Source organism: Pteropus vampyrus, unplaced genomic scaffold (genome assembly GCF_000151845.1).
Source record: "Pteropus vampyrus isolate Shadow unplaced genomic scaffold, Pvam_2.0 Scaffold116, whole genome shotgun sequence".
In the NCBI taxonomy this organism is placed as follows: domain Eukaryota; kingdom Metazoa; phylum Chordata; class Mammalia; order Chiroptera; family Pteropodidae; genus Pteropus; species Pteropus vampyrus.
The window spans coordinates 3,731,276-3,743,273 of NW_011888897.1; the positions used below are offsets into that span (position 1 = coordinate 3,731,276).

At 36.9% G+C, this 11,998-nt stretch overlaps 1 protein-coding gene and 2 pseudogenes across 2 annotated transcripts in view; 2 read left to right on the forward strand and 1 right to left on the reverse strand.

The window, feature by feature from the left end:
* The first annotated feature begins 866 nt into the window (after positions 1–866).
* Positions 867–11,998, forward strand: part of METAP2 (methionyl aminopeptidase 2) — a 28,806-nt gene continuing 17,674 nt past the window's right edge. Inside the window, exons 1-3 of one of the 2 annotated variants that reach the window (XM_011365914.2) lie at positions 867–1,110; positions 2,623–2,730; positions 8,597–8,662. In XM_011365914.2, the coding sequence (XP_011364216.1) occupies positions 960–1,110; positions 2,623–2,730; positions 8,597–8,662 (325 nt within the window). In that variant the 5' untranslated portion in view covers positions 867–959. The remainder of the gene's footprint in view (positions 1,111–2,622; positions 2,731–8,596; positions 8,663–11,998) is intronic. The other variant, XM_011365915.2, reaches the window with a different exon arrangement.
* On the reverse strand, positions 10,767–10,885 carry LOC111743593 (annotated as a pseudogene).
* Positions 11,677–11,792, forward strand: LOC111743610 (annotated as a pseudogene).

Consider the following 11,998-nt stretch of genomic DNA (forward strand, 5'->3'; position numbering starts at 1 on the left):
GGTACTGAGGAGGCAAACATAAAAAAAATAATCATACAAGTAAATTAATTACAAATTGCCATGAAGAAAGGGTTAGTAATTCGGTGAGATGTTTTAAGAGCAGAGCCTGATTTAGATTGTGGAGGATGGATGCTCAGAGGTGACATTTAAGCTGAAACTTGAAGGGTGAAGAGATTCTCTATTTCCTCACGTTCCTCAATTCTCTTTAGTCTGGCTTCCATCTGTACACCTAGATATTTCTGGCTAAGGTCACCAATAGCTTCCACGTTACTATATAGATGACATTTTTTCAGTCCTCTTACTTGACTTCTTGGTAGCACTCAACACAATTGATCACTCCCTCTTTGAGACCTGGTCTTCCCTTGGCTTCTCTAATAATAAACGCCTCCGATTTGTTCCTCTTTGCCTCTTCAGGTTCCCTCTTTCAGGTTCATCTCAAGTGCCTGGACGGCCTCGCTGTGTGCTGAAACTGTAAATAATAACGCGGCCTTTTTGAGTCATAAAAAATGGAATGTGTACGAATGAGCACATTTTTTTAGCCCCTTTCCTCGCTTCCGGTACCGCTTTATAGAACAGAATATAAAACTTTTCTGTTCCTACAGAAACGCCCCTCTCTTGCGGACGGCGCCCGTGCACAGGCACAGGCATTCAACTCCACCCTACACGGGCAGATGAGCCCCAGGAACGCTCGAAGTGCGGGACAAGGCGGGTGTCCGCTCTGGCCCCGGGAAACCGCAGCCAGGCCTGCCCGTTCCCACTTCAGGCACCGCGGCGGCGGCGTCGGGCGGAAACAGTCAGTCAACCGTCGGTGCGCGGCCCCTGCAATCGAGTCCTCCGCCGTCCCAGCATTCCCCGCGCCCCACCATTGAGAGCAGCTTCCGGCGTCGCCAGTATAGGTGGGTGAAGGAGGAGCGGGCCCTCGTCGCTCTGTCTCACTCCCTCGCGCTCTCTCGGGCAACATGGCGGGTGTGGAGGAGGCAGCGTCCTCCGGGAGTCACCTGAATGGCGACTTGGATCCAGACGACAGGGAAGAGGGAGCTGCCTCCACAGCTGAGGAGGCAGCCAAGAAAAAGAGACGAAAGAAGAAGAAGAGCAAAGGGGCTGCCACAGGTAAAAGGAGTTTTATGTTTTTCCAGTCACCTCCAAGGATGGCCGAACGGCTCGGCTTAGGCCTAGCGCGGGTGACAGGGGACTGGGGACTCAGGGCTCTAGACTGAACTGATTCCCAGGATTGAGCGTGTGTCAAGGCTGGGCTCAGATTCTCAGTCCCAGGGAGGGGCGACTTCTTGTCCTGTGGGACTAGGGAGCTGGTGGGGGCGGGGTGAGGGAGAAAAGGGTGCCTCGGCTTCTCCTGAAGTAGTTCTGGGGTCAGTACGCCTGAGCCCCTGTATAGCTAGAACTCAGCTGCAACGCAGACCTTGCAGTGGATATGAAGCCATGCACGGAGCCCAGTCCTACCACCTTCCTCGCTGTTTGGCCTCCGCAAAAATCTGGTTCTGACCAATACTGCTGCTGCTTTACAGGAGCATCCAGGAACTTATTTTTCGTCGACGGTGTGGGTGAAATGAGCATGTCCTACTGCCTTGACCGCACCTTCTCCCGCCGTCCCAAGTTCCCGGAGGGATTTTTGTTGCGGGTTGCACTTTTGATGTGTGTGTATTCCCACACGCTTGTGTCACTGAGTTGTAATTGCAGAACGTGTGGTGGTGGTGTGGATATTCACCTGCCTAATCCCACAGCATCATCAAGCGTTAGGGCTTGTAGGCCTAAATTATGCCATTTGAAAGCAATCTGCATCGGGTATTCTGTGAGACTTTTCTAAATCTACTGATAAGGCAAGGAAAACAGCTGAAAATTTATATTTGGATATTATGTGTTAGGAATGTAAATATTTTGAGAAGTTAATATTTTTGTTGCACCAGGTCCTTCATTTTAGGAAAATTCGTACCAGTTTCTAATTCTTCAGTTTGTCCTTTAAAGTGTTCAGACCCTAATATACTTTTAACAGTTGTATTTCTCGACTGTTATACATCTTCTTCAGTAGCCAGAATGTGACTTCATTATGTTCTACCTAGTAATACTATCTCTCTACACACACATATTGCTCCTCTGGCTGAATTGTAATTACTTGCTTAACTGTTTAAGAATTTTGTTTTTGAGTAATGGGATATTTTTTTCTATTTATTTTTATTTACCCAGCCAAGCTTGACAACTTTCTTTATGAATCCCTGAAGCCTCCAGTGTCCCACAGAAATCCTCTTCTTAACTAAGGTTTTCAGCATTTATTGCCTATTTTAAATACCTGTTTAGTAAAGTATTTATTGCAGTGTAAATATTAAAAAGTTTAAACTACTTAAGGATAAGGACCAGTTCACACTTTTATTTATCCTTTAGCTGCCAGCACTGGAAATGTGTAATATTTTGTTGAATGGACAATACTACTTAGATTTGGAAGATTTTTCTCTTCATTAAATAAATTCTATTATGTTCACAATAATGTTTCTGTTTTTGTTTCCTAAACACTTATCAGGAAAAGATATGTGTTCTCCATTATCCTTAGAACATACTCTAGTGAGAAAGTATCTTTATTAGATTTGACTTATGTTTTTATATTCGATCAAGCAGGACAACAAGAACCTGATAAAGAATCAGTAGCCTCAGTTGATGAGGTAGCAAGACAGTTGGAAAGACAAGCTTTGGAAGAGAAAGAAAGAGATGATGACGATGAAGGTAAATGGTTAATTTGATATTTGTGGTTAGAAAAGCAAGAAAATATGACATTCTTCAAACAAAATCTATCCATATAGTCCATTATTCTCTGATGTTTTCGTAATTGACAGTAAAGCTTCAATGTCACAGATAAAAAGGAAAAGATATTTATTAGCAACTCTTTAAAAGGTTGGATATGTGAATGTCTGCTCAGTTATAGTTCTCAACTTTTAAAAGTATACTTGGCAAAAGGCCAAGTAATGTGTGAGTATTAATAAGATAAAATAGAAGGATTGTTTATTTAACCTAACTAACATTTATTGAACAACTAGTATGTACTAGGCATTATTCTAGGATACTTTCATATGCATTCTCATTTTACCCTGATAATTATGTGATTTCTCCAAAGTGGCACAGCTAGTATGGTAGAATAGAACCAGAACTTCAAACCTAGCACCTGATTCCAAGTCTATTCCTTTAACTTTCTGTACCAAAGCTGCCTTTATTCTCAAAGGGATGTAGTGGAGTGCTTCTAAACTCTATTACAAATTCTTTGCCTTTAGCTCCTTGTATTTCGATGCTATTAGATTTTCTTCAAGATGGCAACTCTTAGAATTCTAGGAATTGATGACGATATCAGTAATACAGTGGAGGGAGTAATTGGATAAGAGAACTATTATTATTCTACAGTGTCTTTTGGCACAGGGGAAATTGGGCTTTTCCCATTCTCAAGTATCTACTACTGTGTCCTGCTGCTGTTCTACCTCAAGCACTGCCATCTTAGACTAACGCCTTCCAACCTTTATCAACAAATACCTGTTGTACTTTGTTTATTGTGCTAGGATAATGCAGAGTAGTTGTCTTTCCTTTAGAAAGATGTTTTCTGCCTTCAAGGAGCTTAGTCAAAATTTGTTGAAAAAGATACCAAAATTCAAGGGAATAATTAGCTTTTCTATTTCCTTAAGCAGAACTCTTATTCATTGTGCCTTTGGTTATGCTTCAGATTATGAACAAGTTTTGAGCTCTTAATAAAGGGGCTTATAAATTCAAGGTAATATAGATTGCTGTAGACCCATAATGTGTAGAATATCAAAGTGTTAATCTTGAGTGTGCCTTGTTTCATTGCACCTCTACAAAGTAGTGTGAATTTCGACATTGAAGGGGAAACTTGCTTGTCATGTTGGAAATCTTCAATGTATTAAAGAAGATTTTAGGAATATTAGTAGTTTTCTCTAATTTTGGCTAATTGTTTTCTTAATTCGTTTCAGTAATCAGGATCAACCAGTACTACTAATCTGTTGTGAGAGGTCTTTGAGGGGATGGAAAGCTAGTATTTCAGAATCTTTATTCTAAAAGAAGACCGATGGTATGATAGACAAAACGTAGAGGTGAAAAGATAAGCTGCAGTAAAGTTTATTGAAATTGAAGGTGGAATTGTGAGCTGAATGCTGAAGGAAGGCTCATTGGAAGGAATGGGACTTGAATAAAACCAAACAGAAAAGATCATTTTGGGGTAGAACAATGCTGAGAAGGTATTCAAAGTAGTGAACAGTGCAAACTGGCCATGCGAGATTCATTGAGGGAGCCTTTGAGCATTTTTTTTTTAAAAGAATGTTATGAAAAAATAACAGTGTTCATATATATGTAGATATGCAGGATTGTTATAAAAGAGGAAAGGCAAGGAGATCATTTTGGAGGCCACTTAACAATAGCCCAAGCATGTGGTAATGACAGTTTAAATTGGTGGGCATAAATGAGAATGGAAAGGAGAGGTCCAATGGAACAGCGGTTGCGGAAGCAGAATTCAGAGGCCTGTGAGACTTTCAATTTGGGGAGAAGGATGAAGGAAAGGCATTAGTAGACTCCAGGGGTTGAATTTGGGTGACAGAATGTTGGTGCTGTTGACTGAAAGTGAAATAGGGCGGGAGATCTGGTTAAGAGATTGGGGGAGGAGACTTGCAGGCAAAGAAGAAAGTATTGAGTTTAATTTTAGATGTGTTTAATTTGAAACTGGGGGTACTGGTGTGAAGTTAATCCTGTGGGCATTTGACAGTGTGCTAGAGGTAATTCATGCAATAAGTTTTAAATCAGGTTTATTAAGGTATACTTTGCCTAGGATAATATTCACCGTTTAAAAAAGTAGACTTCATATTTTAGAGCAGTTTTAGGTCCTCAGCAAAATTGAGCAGAAGGTACAGAGATTTGTCATATACTCCCTACCACCAGGCATTCAGAGCTTCTTTCATTATCAGCGTCCCTCATAAGAGTGGTACATTTGTTAGAATTGATGAACCTACACAGACACATCGTTATCATGTAAAGTCCATAATTTACATTAGCGTTTACTCTTGATATTATACATTCTACATATTCACACTTTTTAAGTGTATGATGAGTTTTGACAAATTTATGCAATTGTGTAACCACTGCCACAACCAAGATATAGACCACTTACATTTAACATTTCCATCTCCACAAAAAAGTTTCCTTGTGCTCCTTTGTAATCACTTCTCTAGCTCCACTCCCTGACCCCTGGAAACCACTGATATAATATCTGTTTCTTTTCATCATAATCTCATAGAACTAGATTATAGTACGCAGCTTTTTTTGTGTCTGGCTTGTTTCAGTCTGTAATACTTTTCAGAGTCATCTGATTGTTGCATATATATCAGTAGTTCATTACTTTTTATTGCTGGGTAGTATTCGAAATTTGTTTATCCATTTACTAGTTGATGGATATTTCCCGTTTTTGTCTATTACTGTGAACATTTGCATACAGGTCTTTGTGTAGGCATATGTTTTCATTTGTCCTGAGTAAATACCAAGGAATAGGGTTGTGATTCATATGTTAAGTGTATATTTCACTGCAAAAGAAACTCAAACTTTTCCAAAGTGTCTGTACCATTTTGCATTCCTGTTAGTAGTGGTGGAGAGTTTCAGGTCCTTTGTATCCTTACAAGCACTTGGTGTGGTTTTAAATTTTTAGCTTTTCTAATAGATGTGTAGTGGTATGTCATGTGGTTTTAATTTGCATTTCCCTAATGACTGATGATGTTAATCAGTTTGTCATATTTTTATTTGCCTTTCATATATCTTAGGCGAAGTGTTCACATACTTTGTCCATTTTTCAGTTGGGTTATTTCTTGTCTGAGTTAGAGTAGTTCTTTATATATTCTTGATATATCAAGTTCTTAATCAGATATATGTTTTACAGATATTTTCTCTCATGCTAGCGCTGTTTGGAACAAAAAAGATTTTAATTTTGATGAGGTCCAATTTATCTGTTTATTTCCTTTATGGGTTATGCTTTTTGTGTTCTATCCAAAAAGTTAAGTAATAGCTGTCGTGAAGATTTTATCTTACGTTCTCTTCAAGAAGTTTTGTACATTTTTAGCTGTTAAGTTTAGATCTGTGTTACATTTAGAATTAATTTTTGTATATAGTGCATGGTGAGGATTGAAGTACCTTTTCTTGCATATGGATGTCCAGTTGTCATTCAGCAAATATTAATTGATTTGGACACAAATAAATATGAACAGTCTCTGCCTGTTAAGAATATCCTGGGATGTTGTGAAAGAAAGACATGCAGAAACCTAAATTGCAGCATTATGTGATAGGTGGAACTGTAAACATATAGTTTAATATTCAGATCCTGGCTCTACCACCATCCTGGCTCAAGGGTTCAATAAATGGTGGCTATTCTGTACTGAATACAGACCTTGAACATTGGGTAATTAGCCTCAGAAGGATGATTATCAAAAGAGGAGCTTTATTTTAACCCATTTTAAGGATAATGAAACCATGGTAGAGAAAGGCTACATAAGTTACCCAAGGTCACACAGCTGGAAGGAATTTTAGTATATATAAAACAAGGTATACATCTTGAAGCATTTTGGGTTGAGTCTAGTGTATGTAGCAGTATGCTGCTAGACATTGAATGTTCTTCCAGAGCAAAGACTATCTTGTTTACTAATCTGTCCTTATTGCCTGGCACTTAAGAATTTAGCAGATATTTTTTTGGATTAAATGAAGAGGGTTACTGTTAAAATTATAGTGTAGAATATGTGGTAAATTAGATTATATGATACAGGAAAATGAAAATTGTGTTTTCCAAAATTTTTTCATGTTATTTTTGTTAGGCTTTTGAACCTAGAAACCAATAAATCAGCAATATTTGTTTCCACTGTGTTCTTGTTATTTTATAAGATTAAACATAAGAAATTGCAATTTTGTAAATCAAATATTGGCAGTTTGCTATCACTCAACCCATTTAAAGCCCTAGGTCATGTTACCTCCCTCTTTGCTAAACTGCTGTTTCCTGTCTCATTTAGGTAAAAACAAATAGAAACAAGATAAAATAAACTAAAAGAATATTCATTTATTGAGTAGACTTAATATTTGTCATGTGCTTGGCACTATACTTAATTTAAGAAATTGTGTCTAATCCTTGAGGACCTTACAGATGAGTAGGGGTCAGCATAAACTAGTGATTACAATTTTGTGTCATAATTAAAAGAAAATAGTAGGTAGCATGGTGAAAGAATTTCTGTTATGGCACCTGCCTATCAGTCCAGGAATAAAAATGATGCTCTTTGAGCAGTAAATGTAAGCAGTCATTCACATTGTTTGAGTGTGGATTTCATTATCTAAAATTATTGATGCTAGCCATGAGTTATTGCCACTAGGTGAAACATATATTTAAAATAATACGTCTACGGCCATGCTGCCCTGAACAAGCCTGACCTTGTCTGATATCGGATGCTAAGCAGGGTCAGGCCTGATTAGTAATTGGATGGGAGACTTCTTCAGAATACCAGGTGCTGTATGCATTAATATAATAATAATAATAATAATAATATTCTATGGTGAGCATACTATTAAACTGTGAACTTCTAATTGAGACAGTATCCTCTTCATCCCTGTTTCATAGCAGTGCAATTTGTGAGTAGATCAGTGTACTTGAGAAATGATTGTTGAAGTTTATTAATTAGCATTTTTAGAAATTCAGACACTTAGGTCTATGTTTGATAGCTTTATTTAAAATGTTTTAAGTCACTATTCTTGGCCATAATATCCTTTATCTTTTCTCAGAGTTCAAGAGTATGGGTGTGGGCTTCATAGAAAATTATTATAAAAGCACAGGCAGATCATGGCTATTTTGGGTACTCTTTTTACCAACTATTATTTGAAATAGTTCGTAACCCTCATTTTTGGGGCATCAGAGAATCTGAGAACTCTAAACCGAAGAAAAATATGTATGTTCCCCTATTTTTGCATACACTTTGACTCTGAAAGAGAACTCTTTCTCTAGTAATAACTATGCAGGAAAAGGTATTTTAAAATATAAGAACCCCCCAAATACCGCACACTGGGTTAAGAATCAGGTGATATCATCTTAGTCCAATTTTGTTGTTTACTGGTTGGAATTACCTTGAGCATGTCCATTAAACACTCCTTTTTAACTTTATAGGGTTGCTTTGAGGATCACATGAGGTCATGAAATGCAAGTATTTAACTGCAAAGCATATGTAAACTATTATTTGAACTCACGCAGACATTATTGGTATTAAACTATCACTAGTTATTTTTCTTAGCTTTTAAAAAAGAATGTTATTCCGTACGTTTTTTATTCTTAAAAATATCTTATTCAACCGTTCTTTGTTAGAGTAAGTCAAAGTAAAGTTTACTGATGCTTTTTATTACACAAGTCAATTGTAATACCTAAAGGTAGCAATATACAAAATTCCAAGAGTGTTAGGTCAACTGTTATATGCTATTTAAGATGCTGTGTGTGTGTGCGTGTGTGTTTACATACCTGTCCACTTGCGCTTGTTTCGTCCCTCTGCTTATGAGGTTTAAATGAATACTTGAAATTGTCTTTTCTCAGATGGAGATGGTGATGGAGATGGAGCAACTGGAAAGAAGAAGAAAAAGAAGAAGAAGAAGAGAGGACGTTAGTGTCTTAAGTTAATCTTACTTGACAAATTACAAGCAGTTATTGACCAGTAGGTTTGAAGAGTGGGTTTGAAGTTGCTTAAGATCCTGGTATATGTCAGGGAAATAAATTTAGGCTTGATAGAGGTAAAATTTAGTGAAATTCGTAACTACTTTTCAGGTAATTTGGTTTAACAATCTTGATGGCTTTTTTTTTTTTATTTTTAAGCTGTTGTTCAGCTAAGGAATGTTAATTGGTTGGTTACGTTTTACTGCAAGATTGGAATGAGTTCCTAAAAACTATAATTTAAAACCTGAGTAATTCAAATAATTCTGTTGGGGATGACTACAGTGCCACCATGTGGTAATAGGGTGAACAAAGTTTGTAGTTCACTTGCCAGCTTTGAAATTATAAGATTCTCGATGAATATTTAATGAGGAGTCTATTATTTAAAATTTGTGCATATGATGAAATTTTATTAATAATGTTTATATTGCACTATTTCACATTCACTTATAATACGATCTTGCTTGTGTTTTGTTTCTACAAATGGCATAACCAAATAACTTCAGGGACCTGAAACTCTATCAGGGAAACTAAGGGGAGACTGTATAGTATTGGGGAATAATGGTTAGGTTCAGAATCAGAACAAATTCTAATCTCGGGTGCCCGTGCACTATTGGGGGGCACTAAATTCTGATTATATCTTCCTTTAAAACTTTCAGGCTAAAATTTTATTAATCAGAATATTGGGGGTTGCTGTCTGTTTTTATCTCTGTGTTGAAAGGAATACTTAAATTATTTTTTAAGAAAGATGTTGGCTCTTCCAACCATTCTCCTGGTATGTCTCTAGGTAGAGGTGGGATAGTCTTTCTTTTCAAGCATTCTTGTTAGATTCTTTTTCTCTTGGGATGTCAGTTCTGCCCCAGCATAGTCTGTATTTAATGAGCATAGGTTACTTGTATTCCAGGAATCTTCTAGGGATTATGATGTCATATTTTTTCCATTCAGAAATTGTTAGAAAGTATACCTGTGAGACTTGGTATTATCTGAGAATGGCTTAAGAGATACCTAGTTCTCTACTCAAAAATAGCTCACTAATGAAGGTAGATAAGCAGGGAGGAGTGTTAAGGAGTTACTTTGTATTTGCTCTTGGTAGGATTCTTCCACAGACAGATGTTTTAGTGTGATGCCATCAGCCTTTATTGTACTTCCTCTGAGGATCAATGTACTGTTTATTATTATATTTATTTATAAGTACTCTCAAGAGACATTCTTTTTTCTGGTCTTAGTATCAAGAATAATTGTGCTTTTCCGAGTAGTTATTGTGTTTTATCTCAGAAACATCATGAACTATGTAAATAACCTAGGTTTTTGTTTTCTTGGCTACTAGGGAGCTTAGAGCCAAATCTGTGGTTTGTACTAGCCTTATTTCAGGTTTTATTTTATGTTCTTTCCATTTTTGCTCTCTAATTTACTTTGAACATCTCTTATTTGTGTATTTTAGATATCCTTATAGGCTATCACAAATCACTTCTGGAATAAGCCAAATAATGTACATGGGCAGTTCACTGTCCTCTTTTTCTTCATTTATAAAGTGAGAGAATTATAAATAATAGTTAATGATAATTGCAATACAGATTATTATAATTGATAATTGGATGTAGTACATTAATAATTTTCAAAGATTATTCAAAATTTCATCTGGTTCTTTATTTTGTAGATGAGGAAACAGGTTTGGCATATTAGCCATTTGTCCAAGTCACAGCTAATAAGTGATAAAGGCTAGACTTCAACTCTGATGTTTTGATTACAGATTATTTTTTCTCTAATGCTCTTTTGGAGTTCTTTGTCTTAATAATTTGTGGACAATATAAAGGCATCTTTGTCAGATTTGTAGATGAGATAAAGCTGAGAGTGATAATACTTTGGTTGACAAATATTAATATTTCAAAAGATCAGAAAAATAGACAATTGGCTGATATTAACAAGCTGAAATTTAATAAACATGTAAAGTTAGTACAGGGTGTTAGGATTCTAAGGATTTAAGCGCTAGTACAATGTGAACCAAAAAGCAAGAAGTCTTAACGTTTTTTTTGTTGTTGTTTTTTTTTTTTTTTTACACTTACAGCACCTGGTCTTCCTAGGTGGTCTCCCATCCAAGTACTAACCAGGCCCGACCCTGCTTAGCTTCTGAGATGAGACGGGATCGGGCATGTTTAGGGTGGCATGGCCATAGACTTAACTTTTCAATAGCAATAGGATTTTTAGAATCAACAGCAGTGTAGTCTTATACTAATTATACCTTGTTTGGTCTATTAGTATAGTCAGTTTTAGTGTCAACTTAAGAGGAACATTGACAGTTCAAGGTGGCAAATAAAGTGAAAGTGTTAACCATATCCCTTAAAGTAGTTTCTCATTATAGAAAGGAAGGAATTAGTAGAAATGAAAAGTAAAATTTCTTAACTGCAAAGAATCAAGCTAGAACTAACAGATGAAAGTAACAGGGAAAGATTTAATATAGGAAGAACTTTCTAACAGCTATAGCTCTTGGGAGATAGTGACTGCCTCCATTGTCAGGAGCTCAGTACCAGATGTAAGGGGTATAAAACGGAATTCCTAGGTTGAGTATGAAGCTAAATTAGATGACCTCTAAGATCTTTTTTGATTTTAAATTCTGATAGTCTCTCTTAGGAGGAATCTAAAACAGTGTTTTCCAAGTTTACTTACCCATAGAACACTTTTAAACATTGTGTACAGAGAGAAAACCATTTGGTGCTTACGATATTGAGCATTTGGATTAAAGGGAGGAAACCAAAAAATGGTTTCATAGATAAGTGATTTGGCTCAATAAACACATTTATATTTATATACATCCTTTTTTTCCCCATTGCAGAACAAAAAGCACAATATGTGTTAAAATTTAAGACAAAAATTGATTACAGGACGTGGTTCCATAGTGTAGCAGTCAGCACGTCTGCTTTACATGCAGAAGGTCCTGGATTTGTGCCCCAGTGGAGCCACAGTCCATGTTCTACAGCCATGCCACTCTGAACAAGCCTGATGTCTGATCTCGGAAGCTAAGCAGGGTCAGGCTTGGTTAGTACTTGGATGGGAGACCACCTAGGAAGACCAGGTGCTGTAGGCATAAATAATAATTAAAAAAGAATAATAAAAAAAAGTGGTGACAGTGGAAAGAGACTGTCCAGTCAATCAAATCAGCTAAATCAACTATGATGGTAAGTGATGTGATGTCATAGATCACATTTATATTATACTGCGAGATGTCGCAGGAGCACTCCAAATGCAAAGAGATTACAACTGGACAAACCATGGCTTATCACCTATACTGCA